At 57.7% G+C, this 15,899-nt stretch overlaps 1 protein-coding gene across 47 annotated transcripts in view; it reads left to right on the top strand.

Moving 5' to 3' along the window:
• Positions 1 to 628: 628 nt before the first annotated feature.
• Positions 629 to 15,899, top strand: part of PCBP3 (poly(rC) binding protein 3) — a 63,915-nt gene continuing 48,644 nt past the window's right edge. For 38 of the 47 annotated variants that reach the window (XM_030017805.2, XM_030017804.2, XM_030017791.2 and 35 more), the window contains exons 1-4: positions 699 to 812; positions 4,994 to 5,084; positions 12,314 to 12,394; positions 13,660 to 13,765. In XM_030017805.2, the coding sequence (XP_029873665.1) occupies positions 13,700 to 13,765 (66 nt within the window). In that variant the 5' untranslated portion in view covers positions 699 to 812; positions 4,994 to 5,084; positions 12,314 to 12,394; positions 13,660 to 13,699. Of the gene's footprint in view, positions 813 to 2,737; positions 2,757 to 4,993; positions 5,085 to 12,313; positions 12,395 to 13,659; positions 13,771 to 15,899 lie in introns of those variants that run through there. The other 9 variants (XM_030017771.2, XM_030017774.2, XM_030017773.2 and 6 more) reach the window with 6 other exon arrangements.

Raw genomic sequence — 15,899 nt, 5'->3', positions numbered from 1 at the left:
GGTGCTGGCAGCACAGGGCACCCCAGCCACCCATCGGATAGCTCACTTGGGGGGGCAACCCCCCAGGCCCAAGGGCTGGCATCCCCCAGTGCCTGGCTGCTGGGGCTTGGAGCCGGGGCTTGGCTTCAGCACGAAGGATGGGGCAGGGGCAGGAACTGAGGCAGGGGCTCGGGCAGGGGCAGAGCAGGTTTAGGGGCAGGATCAGGGCAGGGGCAGTGTCAAGGTCTGGTGCTGGCGCTGGGGAAGGGGCAGGGGCTTAAGCAGGGTCTGGGACACGGGCATGGGCTTGAGCAGGAGCGGGGGCAAGGGCAGGGCAGGGCCGGGGGCTGGGAAATGGGCAGTGGCTAGGGCGGAGAAGGTCAGGGGCTGGGAAAGGGACAGGGGCAGGGGTTTGGGTAGGGGTAGGGGCACGGTCTGGGGCAGGGGCAGGGCTATTAGCTGGGGCAGGAGCTGGGACCCGGCAGGGGCAACGGCCGGGGTAGGCGAGCGGCTGGGGTAGGCTTAGGGGCAGGAGCTGGGGCTGGGGCAGGGGGCGGCGGGGCGGGGCGGCGGGTGGGCCGGGCAGAGCCGGGGCGGGGGGGGGGCGGGCAGGGCTGCGGGGACCGGGGGGGGCCGGGCAGGGCTGCGGGGGCCGGGCAGAGCCGGGGGGGGCCGGGCAGGGCTGCGGGGCCGGGCACACCCGCTCGGCTCCCGCTGCCACCTCCCCGGGAGCGAGCCCCGCCGCGCCCTCCCGGCCCCCAACTCCGGCGCTCCCCTCCTCCTGCCCAGCCCTGCCTGCCCGTCCCTTCGTCGCTCCGTCCGTCCGGGGGCAGGTAGGGGTTTGCCTTCCCTGGGGCGTTGTTTTCTGCGTGGGGGCGAGCTCGGGGCGGGGGGGTCCGGGACGGAGCCGCCGGTGCCGGTGCCGGAGGGGCTGCCCCGCACCGGACGGCCGCACGCTGCCCTCGCCCTGCTTCGGCCGGGTCCATCCTTGGGGCGGGGGGGGTCACCCACGCGGGGACCCGGGTGGGGGGTGGCGGGACACACACGCACACACACAACCGGCATCGCTCCGGGAACCAGCCCGGGAGCGGGAGGCGAGCACCCTCCAAACCCAGGGGTGGCTCTACGGAGCAGTGAGTCCCCGGTGTCCCCGTCCTGAGGCCCCCCCCCCCCCCCCCCCCCCCCGCTATGCCCCGCCACCTCCCCGGGTGTGCATCTCTGCGAGGCTGCTGAGAGTTTTCCGTCCCTGACTCCCAGCCCGGGATGCTGCTTGGCTCGGCAAAGGCTGGCCTCTGCCAAAACAAGCCCTAAAGCGCTGTCCCTGTGGCCCTGGCCCACGAGCGGGGGTCCCTAAGGGAGGCGGCTTGCCAAGCCCCCCGCCCGCCACTGCAGGAGGAAGTGCATGTGGGGACGGGTGATGGTAGGGATGCTGCGTGGCCAAGCCCTGGGTGGTGGCTTTCGGCTGGTGACTTTTGGGTGCCAGCATCCTGTGGGGTCCCACTGGTGTCGGTCTGGTGGTTGTTTCTGAGCCTGGGCTCCGGGTGTGCTGGTCACCACTGAGCTGCTCATCGGTGCACCCAGCCGGGGCAGTGCATCCGCCCCAGCATCAGTGCTGGGGGGAGGAAGGGAGCCCAGGCCTTGTTTCTGGAGCACACACCTTGAAGTTTCTGCCGCAGTTGGGCAAATCATCTCCTGGGAGCCCATTTCCCCAGCTGGGACCTTTCTGTCCTTCCTCTGAAATTGGGCTGATTCATCAGCATGTGCCTCAAGAGAGCACAGGGTGCCCTGTGCTGGGGTTGCTCCCCCCTCCCCACATCACATGGAGCCAGGCTGAGAGGGGTAGGTTTATTTGGGTATTGCCCCTGGGGCAGCGGGCAGCATTTATTGCCCAGCTCCTCTCAGCGAGTCTCCCAGGGACTGGGTGAGGCCTTGCTGACCCGTCCTGGGGAGGGGGTGGCCCATGTCACCCTCCTCGCAGCAGCCCTGCCCTGTGCAGCATCCTCCGGCGGCCGCTGCGCTGCAGAGCGTCCCCACCCCAGTGCGGATGCTGCATGGCCCCCCGGGAATGGCGCAGAGCCCCGCACCGCAGGGCGTCCTCCCCCAGCTTGTGGCATGGCAAGCCTGGGGCAGATGGGGCAGCTCGGGGCCGTGATGCCCAAGGGGCTCCCATGGTGCTGGGGCTGTGGGGCGAAGCCGGGGGCTGTGGGGCGAAGCCGGGTGCTGTGGCCGTGCAGCGAGGTGCAAGCATCCCAGGCTTTCCTGGCCTGCAGCTGTGGACAGTGCACGCTCTCCATCCTTGCGAGAGGAGAGAGCATCTGCACATCCCTCAGGATGTGGTAGCAGGCGAGTGGGTGGTCCTGGTGGGAGATGCACCAGACGCTGTGCCAGGGTCTTGCGGGGGCTGGGAGGTGGACAGGGGTCCCCGAGGGTGGAGAGGATGGATAGCAGCACCTAGTGCAGACCGGCTTCATCTGTAAGCAAGCAGCATGGGGATGGATGGAGAGCCCCGTGGGAGGTGAAAAAGGCACCCAAAATCTCTGTGACCTATTCCATGCTTTCTAGGAGCATTTCCATAGTGGCCTCTGGGAGGATGCGGGAGGGAAACCCCTGCCTGAGCTCACTTTAAATGATGGCCGAGGAGGTGTAGCTCTGCCGTGGAATTCGGGGCAGGTGCCAAAACCGCTGCCAGACACTCCTGGGGTGGGTTGAGTGATGCTCAGCCCCTGTGCTGCCTCAGCCCCGGGTCCGTGGGGCTGCGCTGGGAGGCTCCAGCCCAGGTTAGTGGGTACAAATGTAACCCCTGGCTCCTTTCCTTTCTCTTTGCAGTGGCCTCAGGAGAGTGTGGGCTTGTTTCAGGGCTGGAACTGGCTTCCACCCAGCCGATGGTCACGCCTGCACGGCGAGGCTGGTGTGCTGCAGCCACCCCTGCATGCATGCTGTCCCTCCCACGGGGCAGAGCCTGGGGAGGGGGAACAAATGTCCCCAGACCCCCCCCCCAACCCCAGCTGCCACAGGGCTGCCCGTGGTGCCCTGATCCGGCCCCGTGGGAAGGGGGCACGGTTCAGGCAGCTGCCTGCAGCGCTAATGGCAGCACTTCCTCCCGGCCTCAGTGCTCTGCTGGAAGCGCTGCTTCTTCGCCCTGCTAATTGGGGAGGTGAAATAATGGCGCTAAGATGTGGCCGGCATACCGCCTGGTACCCGCTGGCTGCCTTTCCCTGCATGGAGGCTGCAGGGATGCCAGAGACGTGTGCCAGGCTGGGGGACAGCGTTTGTGTCCCTGGGGTGGACCCTTCACTCCCAGCCCTGGGGCAGCGATACCTGGGGCAGAGACAGGGGCATCCTTCATCCTCCTGCCCTGTCCCAGCACAGTGATGCCCATGGCCGTCAGCACAGCCAAGGGTTGAGGCTCTCGCCTTTCTACGCTGCAGAAATAGGTCCACCTTTCATCAGGTTGGCAGGCAAGCTGGGTGCTACCCACCTCTCTGACTGCCTGTGGGGAAAACACAAAGAAGAAAAACTCTTTTTAGCAGAGAAGGTCCCTCCTTTGAGCGTCCCCAAGGGGCTGTTTTTTGTTGAGGAGGGAAAATGGGATTTTCCAGCGGGCAGGTTCCCCCCATTTTGGGGAAAGCCCATCAAGACTCGGCACTCCGATTGATGGGGAGCCCTTTACAGGAGCTACGGATGGTTGGCGACTTCCTAAATGAAGCAAGCACTCAGGAGTGCAAAAACTAAATGCTTTCCTCCAGAAATGGTATCATGAAGCGCTTTGAATTTTCCACCTTATTTTTTCGGTTGCTTCTTCCCTTTGCCAAACCCCAAACTCTGGCCTGTTTGGGCAGGCTTTGCGATGAGACACGCAGAAGAGAAATGCCATTCCCCAGCTGGGGGAATGTGGTTCCAGCCCCCTTTGGTCTGGCAGCAGCCCGTCACCAGGGTCTCGTGGCGTGTGCCCCTCAGCCTTGCCAGGGGACTGTTGGTATCACGTCCACCAGCCTGGTGAGTGCATGTTGTGGGGAAACACAGGGTCAACCAGAGGAGGAGAAAGAGGGTCCGCGTGCAAAGGCAAGCAGCCAGCCTCTCCCGGGAAGGGGTTAATCCTGGAGCTCCAGATCCGGTATCCTATTGCTGCCTGCTTTGGGTAAAAGCTTTTTTGGCTCCATTTCAAGGGCAGCGGCTGGAGGATGACTCATGCATCCCTGCCACCAAGGAGTAAACCCTCTTGTCCAGACTTTCCCAGCCCAAGGTGATGGTTTCCTGAAAATCCAAGAGCCCTGGAGGGCCCTGGAGTTTGGGAAAAGCTGCTTCCCAGCAGTGCTAGGACCCACTTGTCCTTAGGGACTTGGGGTGGCAGCATCTCCGGCATGGATGCTGGGTGATGCTGAAGTGCCTGTGTGGGTGTCCCCAGGATGGGGACCTGCTGTGGTGGGCACGGGGTGAGTGACCAGCACAGGCACAGCCTGTCCACACTCAGATTGGGGTGGGAAGGGAGCAGGGTCTTTTTCTTAAAAGCCACTAAATGATAATAACTTAAGCAACGCATTTGGAAATGTAAGTGATGTGCTGCTGCAAGTGGAAGTAGCAAATGCTCTGCTTATTCCTGACGTTAGCGGCTGAGCTGCTGCTCGTGGAGGGGTTTCTTGCCCGGGATGTGTGGCTTTGCTACGTGTGTGGTTTGGAGCTCCCCCCAACGTGTTCGTAGTGAACGTTGCACTAACACAGGACTCATGGAAAGACCGAACCACAGCCAGCGTGGGGCTAGGGGTGCTGCCGGGGGTCTCTGCCTTGAAAACTCCCGCCTTGTGCAAGCACACCATGACATGGGCTCTGCCCCCCAGGTCCCCCCCATGACATGGTTGCACATCTCTGGTTGCAACATCTTTGCCCCATCACCCTTGTGAGGATTTTGGGGGGGGTTGCCGCTGAGCAGCTGAGTGCCTTGCATTGCATTGGGGCACGTTGTTTGGAGGATGCTTTTGCCCCAGTGCAGCCTGACTCTCATCCCTTTTGTCTGCAGGGCAAGAGCCGCCCTGCCGGCTGCACCGTCACCTTCCCAACGCCGCCAGATGTGCCTCCGAGTTGCACTGAGGAGGAGATCGGCCCAGGGGGTAAGGAGGCAGGAATGGCCCCGACGCATGTCCGGGGCTGCCCAGGGGTCTCCAGGTGTGACTGTGGTATGTCCCCCCACTCCCCGGCACAGGTCACGCTGGCTGGTGGCAAGGCACAGGTCAGACCGGCTCTGTGCTGCCGAGGGGTGGTGTGTGGCCACTCCATCCCCTCTTACCCAGGTGATGTTAGGAAGCTGGGTGATCTATGATGAGGTCCCTGCTGCCCGTTGTGCTCCTGAAATGATAAAAATGAGGACTTTGGGTGATGGCAGTGGATGAGGGCGTGCAGGTTTCAGTGCCTGAAGTGAACATCTCCTCTCTTTTGTGTGTTTTGGGAAAGCCCACAGGAGAGCCCCTCCTGGTGTGCAGGCAAAAAAATGGAGCGCTCAGAAAAAGTTCTGAGGTTTCAGGGTGCAATTATTTCATGCCAGGCAGCCTAATCCATCTCTGGAGCAATGCTGCTCGGGGCAGGAGCTGGACCAGAGACCTCCAGAAATGCTCACAGCCTGACTCGCTCTGTGACTCTGGCCTTCCTTCAACGATTCAGTACTTAGAGGCTTTTATTTGACTGATAACATGAAGGCAATGTTTTGGGGAGCGGTAGAGAGGAGACTCCCAGGGTATCTGTGAAACGAAGCCCTTCTCTGTGATGGTGCAGCTCCATGGGGCAGGCGAACCTCTCCACTGTGGTTGCCTGTGGCCACTGCATGAAATGCACCTCGGGAATCTTGGGAAGCTGCAAAGCCCAAAGCCAGCAGGCAAAATCCATAGGTTTCAATATCTCATAGCTTTGGGGGAGATTCTCCTGATCTGGCTATGTTGGCTGCTTTGTGTCAGGGGAGGAGGGTGCCTTGGGGACACCCAGGGTGGGCTGCCTGAGCTTGTCAGGGTGAGAGATCTTGCAGGACACATGAGGCTGTGATGGGGAGGATGGTGAGTGCATGGCGAGGTGCAGAGAAGCAGCCCTGTAGCATCATTGGGGTTTTAGTGTCTGCTGAAAAATCCACCTAGGGGGACCTCTTCAGGCAGCTCGCTGGTCTGGACACCTCTGTGACTCAGTTTCCCCACTTGGAAAATGTGTTACCCCTCCAGGGGATTTTGGACACCAGCGCATGGCCAGGGGATAGATGAGTGAGGGACTTGAAGTTGCCTGGTTTTACTGCACAGCTTGGGTGGCCATGGTCCCCAGGGACACATGCCGATAGCTCATCTTCTGTCTCCCAGGACATTTCCTTGCACGTGGGCTCTGCGCTGGGGGTCTGGCTCCCCAGGCAAGCAGAAGTGATGCTGTGCCATCTGATGGTTGTTACACCTCAGCCAGGGCTTCACTGGGCTCTGCCGGCCATCCGCGCTCCTCCTTCAGAGGACCAGGGTGCAAACCATGCCCAGATGCCATGTATCCCAGCCTGCATGGTCTCCATCCTTGCCCTGGGTTGCAGCCTCCTCCTTTCAAGCGTTGATGAGAGCTAACGTGCCTGTCATCAACAGCTCTCCCTGCCATGGCTAGAAAACACCCCAGAGTTTTGTGAGTAGAGCTGACAATATCTGGCGAGACGTTTTTCCCTTGCAAGCACGCAGGAGTAGTTTTGCCAGCTCTTAAGCAAAGGAAGGGGGGCAATGATAAAGGATGGAAGGAAAAAAGCCAACCCAGATGAATGGAGGATGGCACCAAATTTGCTGACCTTGCTCTCGGTTGCTTCTGGAGCAGAAGGAAAATGAATAGGAGGGGGTTGGCTGCTTGTGAATGGCCCCGGGAGCAGGACGAGGCTGTGCAGACCCTGGGGTCTCCTTGGGCTGACCTTTGCTCTGTGGTCTTTTGGGCAGAAACACCCTTCTGAAATGCATGGGTGGTCTTGGCCATGGGTGATGTTCCAGGGAGCTGCTGGTGGCATCTGCTGCTGGGGCGCAGCTCTGGCTCAAGTGCTTTGACATCGGCATGTTACATCACTCCTAATCCTTTTAGTGATGTCTAGGTTTTGGAGAGAGCATGTTTAGCTTTCCAAATCCCATCCTGAGGACCTAAACTAGCCCACTCCAATGGGCCTAATTCCTGTCCTTCCCCAAAGGCAAGGAAGTACCAGGGATTCTACTGCATATGGTCCGTCTCATCCCAGTGATTGCTCCTAAGGCTTCCTAAGCCCACCAAGGACTTCTCATGTGCAGTGAACCCTCAGCCCTTCGTGGCCGGGAGTGCTCTGGAAGTTTTAAAAACTCACCAGTTTTCCCCAAGGAGACACCAGCTGCCGTGTCTCCCTGGGTAGGGCACTTAATGGCTTAGCTTGCTGTGACCTAAATGAAATGTCTGCTTGTCCCAAAACCAGGTCTCCACCAGGTACCCAAGCCCCCAGCGCTGCCTCCTCCACCCTCGGGGATGCTGGGGTCCCTCCAGGCACACCGGATGCTGCTGTTGTTTGCAGGAAGAGGGAGGAAAAAGCAAAAGGCCGAGCTTCCCCCTCTCACCAACTGATTTGTCCTCTAGGAGATTAGTCCCCTTCCCTGGCTTACGGGGGGATTTGCAGCCGCTCCATCTGCTCGAGCCGAGCAGGTCAGCGGGTGCCAGGGAGGAGTGGCTGGAGCCCAGCTGCTGTCTCTGCTCCTGGGCATCCCAGGCAAAGCCACCCCTGGGTTTGCACCCCGGGTTAGGCATTTCTGGCTATACCCATCGGAAAGGAGCAAAAACCCCCAGAGCTACGCAGGTGAAAATCCCGCTTGCTACGTGGTTTAGACCCAAGGATGTTTGTCGATGGAGCTGTGCGGAGCAATGGCAAGTTTTTTAAGCTGTTGTTGGCTGGTAGAAAGCCTTGAGGATACTCGAGGACCTCCTTCCACCCAGGATGGTCCCAAGGAGATGATTTCCCTGTAAAACCCGCGTGGCCTTTGGGAAAGCAGGCAGGCAGGTGGGAAGGAAAGCATCTCAGTGCAGGCTTTCCCAGGTGGACCCACAACCTGCCTACCGGGGTTTTGCGGGTAAATGGGGGGAGTTTGCTGGCTCACCAGTGCTTTTAGAGCCAGGTTTTCCAGAGGGGAAAACCGGGAGGTGATAGAGTGATACGGGGCTCTCCTTCTCCCACTCTCTAGCTCTCATCTCATCACCAGGCACTGTTTGAAGGTGGTGGGTAGCAAAGAGGCTGGAGCTAAGTTAGGGAAGAGCTGATGACAAGAGGGCTTATGGAGACTGGATTTATAGGGACTGACTGAACTAGGTTTGTGGAAGCGGTGGCGGGGGGGGGCTTCTGGGTGATGCCAGGGGTCTGGGCTTTGCTGAGTGCCATCCTGCTCCCAGGCTGTGGGGACCATGGGACAGGAGAGCCTTTGCCCATGCCCGGCTCCCGGCTGAGAGTGGGTCTGGTCTGCGCTGGACCCAGGAACATGCTCCCCCCATGCCACTGCCTTTTCGGCAGGCATGGGGCCATGCGGGACCCAGCCAGACCCCCCCAGGGATGCTTCCGGTGGGGCAGCTCTCAGAAAGCACCGTTTTTTCTTCTAACATGGCAGAAAATCACAAAGAAGGGAGCTCCAGGCAGCAGAGATGAGATGCTGAGACACCAATGCCATCCCCATCCTGCTCACCCACTGCTGCAGAGCCCGGGGGGGGACTGGTTTCAGCCCCCCGTCTCCGTTCTCCTTCCCTTGCTGTTTCACCAGGAATACCGATGGAGGCTGCCAGGTGTCAGCTCAGAAATCTTTTAACTTTACCTCATCTCCCCAAATGGACAATGTCTCTGCTCATTAGGTACCCGCCCAGGGGGCAGATGTCAGCTCCGCTCATGGCTTTTCTCAGCTCATCTCTGCCGAGACTCGTGATGACTTCAGAGCGCTCAGGTCCCATCACGTCACGCCGGCTCCTGCCCGTGGGGCTGCCCACTCTGCCTGCCTGGCGGCTGTGCCGTCCCGGTGGCAGTTCACCTACAGCCCCCCCACCTTGGGCTCACTACCTGCCCCTCTTGAGGAGTGGGGTTTTGAAGGATGTTTGTTAAAAGGCTGGAAAATAACAGGCACCGGTGGCATACGCGTGGCATGCGTGTGTGTGTGTGTGCAGAGCTGGATTCGGTCTCCCTTGCCCAGGCAGCGCCTGGGAGGAGAAGCCATCTCTGAAGTCTGCCCTTTGAGGCTGATGCGTCCCGACAGCTTGTTCACTGGGACATTAAAATCATTGCCTCTGTCTGCGTAAAACACCCAGTAAGGCGGATGATGGGAACACAGGTCAGGGGAGGATCGTTCTCTCCCCTGCGTGATGAGCGGCAGCACTGGAAACCCCAAGCAGCAGAACAAAGCAGATCCCAATGGTGCAGGGGCTGCTGCACCCAGACTGGATGGGAGCGGGCTCCCCTCCAACAGGAAGGGAGCCAGCAGCTGGGGGGGACAATGCAGATGGAGCCATCTTGCTGAGGTTCCTGTCTATAAGCTCAGGGATTTGGTGGTACGGTGGGAGAACATCCCCATCCCATCCCATTCCATCCGGTGCATCCCTCACCAGCTGCACAGCATGTTTTCCCAAAGAGCTTGAGTTTTCCCTGGGGGCTTGCAGCAAAGCAAGAGGACATCTGCAAGCTCTCCATGCTCTCTGCAGACCTTGGGCCCCACACAGGTGCCCCGTGGTCCCAAACACAGGGGCAAGCAAGATGCCCTATGGGCACAGACAGTCAAGTACTCGCAGGTGAGGGGAAGCTGAAGTCCACCTTGGCTGGCTGAGTTTGCAGGAGAGGCAGGCTGGGTGTTGGAGCAGGCTTTATATTTTGGGGGGTGTGGTATGTAGTAGGGGATATGGGAGGACCTGCTGGTATTTGGGATGGTAGGATAGAGCAGCGTGCCAGGGTCCTGAGGGGGCTGCTTCTGCATCTCCAGCCCAGAGTAGGTGCAGAGATGGGGAGTCTCTGGGCAGGGCTGCTGAAAACCTGAGCAAGCCTTGCTTTGAGGGGCCCTTCAAAATGATTCCTGGTGTGATCTGCTGGTTTGGGCTGGGCAGCAGGGCAGTGTGTGAGCTGGGGTGCACTGGACACCCACCAAGGCACTGCCAGGGGCATCCTCTATGCCTAGATGCTGCTTTGGATGCCCACAGATGTCCTCAAGAGCAGTGCTCACCGGTTCACTCTGCCTGAGCAAAAGCAGGGGAGTTGTCATGGCCCCATGGGACCAGGCACAGGACCTGCTGACACGTGGAAGTACCCATCAGCTCCCCTCCGAGGCTGTGCACAAGCGGGGAGCCACACACATTTTGTTCACCTTTGCATCCTATTGATGCCACGTGGTGAAACCCTCTTCAGAGAATGTTTGGCCACATGTCCATGATTCCTCCTTACCCACTCAAGATTAAATGCTGTGAAATTTTGAGTCCTCTGGAATGAGGTGGCTGAGTCCTCCAGTACACGTGGGTGGCGTCAAGCTGAGGGTGCTGCCGAGCCCCTGGGGAGTGCTGTCCTGCACGTGGTCCCTGCTGCTCAGGGTGCTTGGTGCCTCTCTGGGATGAGTTAAGGATGTTGAAATGTCACAGTCTACAAAGGTTGACTTTTGGGGGGACTGGCCACATCAATGTGTTGGAATTCATTGCATCCTGGAGTGCTTTTATCTGGCAGCAGTAGGTGTGATTTTGCTGGTATCTGGACATGTCTGCCACTGCTGTTCACAGGTGACTCCTTCAGCATCCTGAGTGACCCCTCGTGAACATTGCTGACCAAATTTGCTAATGGGACCTAGTCCATGAGAGCTAGCAGATGAGCTAGCCATGCAGGGGTGGAGCCGCGCTCTCCACTGCCATGGATCAGGAGATAGAAAGCTTTTAGTGTGATAAGCTGGCTGGTGTCTTTCTCACAGCACCAATGCATGTTTCACTGGAGAGAAACAACCAGGAAAAAAAAATTGACTCCTGTGCTTGTACTGCCAGAGCAGACACAAGGTGCAGGGTCTTTAGCCGTGCTGGAGAGAGGATTTGGGAGATGATGGTGAGGATGATAGTCTACCAGCAGACCAAAAAGTTGCTTGTCCATAGCTTGTGATGCTGCCTTTTAAGACAGCTCCTGACCGTCTTGCATTGGTCATTGATGAGCAAGATACCACTGTTGTGTAATGTGGGGACACAGGCAGCTGCCACAGCCAGTGCCTCTTTGGCCATGGTGGTGCTGCCGGATGGCTGTGCCTGGCAGAGGTCTTCTAGAAACAGCCCCACAGGAGGTGTCAGGGGATGCTTAAAGCAGCCAGGGTCAAGATGTGCTTTGCAGTGCTGAGGTTTCTGCTTGGAGGCAGCTTTTTGATTACACAAGGTGCTCTTGTACCCATGCTGGAACTGAGGTTGCCCCCAGCATGGCACTGGTCCTCTGGGAAATGCAAGTGTGTCCATACCTGGAGGTGACCTGCACCTTAATAGCAGAGAACACGAGTTAGGTGGCTAGAGGAGCATGCAACTCCTCTGCGTGGTTTGCACACCTGTTCTTGTGCATCTCAGGGGGCTGCAAGACATAGAAATAGCAGTTTTAGAGACTGGCTTACAATTCCGCACCAAACATTTAGAGGAAAAAGCTGTGCTGGAAGCAGGAGTTCCTGTGCGTGGGTGTGCATGTGGTGCACAGTGCAAGACCATAGGGTTGTGGCTGGGATTTTACCATGCAGCATGTTGGTTTAAGGGTGGAAGGGCTGTAACATAACAAGAAGCAGAGCTGCTGGGAGATGGACCAATATTTGATTAAGAAAACTGCTGACAAATTCTTTAATGACGCATTTCCTGAATGCTAAGCCTTGTCTTGGAATGAACTCAAACCTATGACCTGGAAGACAAATAAAAGTTTCTTTCCTTGTGAATTCATGGGCTGCGTTGCTGTGGGTCACTGCTCTGCACCCGTGTGGGCAGTGGGGAGGCAGGATGTGCCCGTGGGGCTGGGGCGGAGGGGCTTGTGCCTGCGCTGGCGAGAAAGAGGGAGGTTTCCTTGCAACCCCTTGTCCTTCCTGCATCCTGAATCCTTGTCTGAGCCCCCCTGTTCCTGTGTATTTTGATGAAGCTGGTGCTGTGGTCAGGGCTTTTCCTTCTTTTTCTCAATAGTGAAATCAGTGACCAGAAGTTTGTGCTGACTGGCATAAAAAATTACCAAGGATTCCTCTGCTCTGGGCTGTTTTGCCCTTGTGCTTCCCTGGATTGTCCTCAGCCATGGCAGCAGTGCTGGGAGGATGCTTTTGTGGGTTCCCAGGTAGGGGGGCTGACCGGGCATGCTGGGGTGCTGAGATGTCATGCTGTCTTCCAGGTCCTTCCCTGCTGCCTCTGCTGCTGACCCCAAGCCCTCTGCCCCGTGGGATCCCCAGCCTGCCCCGCTGCTCCTCCAACGGTGAGTCACAGTTCAGGTTTTTCATCCTTTCCAATTTTTTTTGGCTATTTGGGCTTGGTGGGGGTTTTTTGTTCCCTCTCTGTCTTTTGAGAGTCCATGGGGAAGGATGTTACTATTGTGACAGTTAATGGGATTTAAAATTTATTTTCCTTGTGTAGGCTCAGTGGAGAGTAGTGAAGTTCCTCAGGGTCTGTCCTAGGACCTGTCCTGCTTGCAGGTGACACCACCTGGGGATGCAGTCACTACCTTGGAGGACATGGCTGCCATTCAGAGAGACATATAGGGTATTGTAGGGAAAAAACATTAATTCTGAGGACAGTTGGTCGCTGAAAGAGGCTGTGTAGTCTCCATCCTTGGAGGTTTACAAGCCCCAAAAGGGTAACGTCCTGGGCAACCTGCTCTGATCTTAGGGCTGACGCTGCTGTGAGCAGCAGGCAGGACCAAAGACTGACCTCAGGGGGTCCCATGGGCTCCCCCCTACTGATGGGCTCCTTCCCACAGCAGCGGCATCAACCCCTCGAGCCCGAGTCACTGGGGATGAGCACAGTGGTTGCTGAGTCACTAGGAAGAGGAAGGTTTCCCCTTATAACCCACAAATTGCCCTGGCATGTCAAGAGCAGTGCCAAGTCCAAGCAATGAGTGGGGCCTGCAGCTCACCCACCCTGCCGCCCAAAGAATATTTTGGGCGATGGAGAGCTTTTTCTGCCCTCTGGCACTCAGCTTATTAACGGCTCAGGCTGCTCGATTGATTTTATTGACGGGTAATGCATGCCCCAGTTAACTTATTGGGAGCAGCAGCAAAAATAAAGCAATAAAAATAACCCAGCACCCATGTCACTGAAACGTGCTGGATTATTTCCATTGTGGTTTGATTTCTGGATGAAGCAGACCCCTGGCTCGTGCTCCCCCCATGGGGGCAGTTCCCACAGCTGGACTGCTGGGCTGTGGTCACCTGGGATGTCTTGCTGGGGTCATGTCCCGGGGACCCCCTCCTCCACAGCCCAGCTCTTTGGGTGACTTCCCTTGGTTCGTGGATGCTGGGACAGAACCTGCCCAAACCTGCTCTGAATGTAGAGAAAAATATAGGCATGGCTTTGCTGCCTGCCCCATAAACAACCTGGAGGTGATGCTCCCGATCATTTTGACCCGCGCAACCCAACCCACGTTTTATTTCTCTCTGAAATTCACTTTTCCTGGATGGTAAGTGGCCATCAGGTGTCCTTCCTCTGCGCTGTGCCTAACCTCTGCCATGTCCTGGTCTGCAGGCTCGTGCCGCGGACCGCCGGTTTCTGCCCCACACTCAGCATGCCCTTTTCTAGTGCAACCGGACCCTCCAAGGAATCACTCTGGAGCTCGAGGCCAACCTGCAGGGTAAGGTAAGGCAAGCTCAGTCCTTGCAGCTGCACCAGGGTCTCCCTTAGGCTATAAAACACCTGCAGGGAGGCTGTGGCTGGGCTCTGCAGAGAGAGGTACTGTGGCACTGCAGGGACCCGGCTCCGTGTGAGGGGCAATGCTGCGGCGTGGGCAAAAAAGGGAAGGGGTTTTGCTCCCTGCACAGTGCAATCCTGCTAGCAGGGCTTCTATGAGAGGTGTGTTTTGCTGCTGGGGCCTCTCTCTGCAAAGGGGCCAGTGCAGTCATGCATCCATGCAGGCCTCCCGTCCTGCTGCATCTGCCCCTGCCCCCGTTGCACTTGGCCGCCTGCTTTCCACCACGGTGGTCACAGGGGTCCATTAAAACCACCTAAAGAGCTAAGCTGGGAAGTGCGTAGACAGGGTCATTTTCATCAGCCACTCTGCTTTTGTTACTAAAATAGATCTGCTTTGGCTTGGGGCCATTGAGTTGTCCCAGGCATTGACTATCACAAATGGACGGCAGGGCAACATTTTCCATTAGTGAAGAGGAGGACACGCGTCTCCGAGTGAGAAGACAGCTCCATAAAGCAGAAACGTTGTAGTGACAGACAAATCCACCTCTCTTCTCTCCCTTTCCTTTTAAAAGTGTCGCTAATCCCTGTTTTCTGCACATAAAACCCTGGGAGAGACCGGCCAGAGCAACACTCTATACCTGCAACAAGATGGTGCATTTTGGATAAGGGGATAGAGGTTTCTCAGAGGAGCTGCAGGTGACCCAGTAAGGTGCAGCAGAGGTAGAACTTGCCCAAAAACCTGCAAGGAGGCTTGTCCATGGTCACTGGTGATGCGGTGGGTACTGGTTACTCCTGTTCTTGAGCATGCATCGTCTGAGGTCTGTGAACATCTGCAGCTCCTGTGTGCTATGGGCAGCCTCTTACAAACACATCCATCTGTAGAGGGGTTTTTGCGGGAGTGGAGGGCAGCTTTGTCTTTCCTGCTGGTAGCCTGAAGGCCATGAGCTGAAGGAAGATGCACTTGGGAGTACATCCCTGGAGGGCCCTGCCTCTTCCCAGCTTGCTGGCATCTCCTTGAGCATGGCGGGTCTTGGGGAAGGGATCCCCATTGCCAACCCCATGAAAACTGGGACATGTCCTTGCTGGGAGAGCTGAGTGTCCAGCCTGGGACGAAGTCCCTAAACTGTCCTCCCACAAGCGCTCATAACCTAAATCTGTCCAGGAAGTGTGTTCTATTCTCTGGCTTTAGTGAAGACAGTTTTCTGCAGTAACCGGTTATTAAAGCATCATTTGGATGAACATCACAACATCCCACAGCTCCCACCTCCCTCCAGGAAGGTCTCTGACCTCATTTCTCTGCCTTCCCATGCTCCCTGTCCAACATCCCATCCCTTCTCCCAGGCCTGTGCCCCGGCTCCTCTCCCACATCCTCAGGCAGGAGAGAAGCCTGGTGCCCAGCTCTGTGTAAGCCAGCAGCTTCTCGCTCAAAATGCAAAGCAAGGTGTGGTTTTCATTTTAAATGTTAAGCCCTCTTCAAGGCTGTCTTGGACCTCTTGCCCCATGGGATTTCATCCTTTGAACTCAGAGCTGATGCTCTGCGTGCAGTATCATGACTTTTTTATAGAAAAACTATAGGTGCAGAGGACACCTGGAAGAGTACTCTGGTTTTGGAGACCACTTGGCACTGGGAAACTGCTGCTCCTCCATCTCACATCCAGGCAATGCAACGAGTGGTCACTGCTGATGCTGGGGGCTGGAGATGCTGTGGGGTTAGCAAGGTGCTCGGGTGGGAAGTGTCCATGCCGGCAAGGGGAAAAGGCTGTGACACGAGGCTGCAGAGTGGTGGTGGGGACATGCCCGCCAGTGGCAAACGATTTCCCAGTTTGACCCTTCTGCTTAATCTGAACTTGAAGGTGAATGAGCAAAGCTAGCGGCATCGATCTGGGATGTGGCTGATGAGTGCCGTGCCCTGCGGAGAGCTCAGCCCCCAGCGTCAGGTCCCTTTCTCACCATTTTTTTCCTGCCTCCCCTTCACGCCTTTCCAAAGCGATCAGTCAGAGTGGGGCCTGGCGTGGCACCCCACGCCACTGACCTTGCTGGGGGCCAGGGGGACGCCATATAGGCGCCTGCGGAGAGCT

The sequence above is a fragment of the Aquila chrysaetos genome, chromosome 6, assembly GCF_900496995.4.
Source record: "Aquila chrysaetos chrysaetos chromosome 6, bAquChr1.4, whole genome shotgun sequence".
Classification (NCBI taxonomy): Eukaryota; Metazoa; Chordata; class Aves; order Accipitriformes; family Accipitridae; genus Aquila; species Aquila chrysaetos.
Note: the sequence above shows the minus strand (reverse complement) of the source record. Positions and strands in the feature narration are given on the sequence as shown.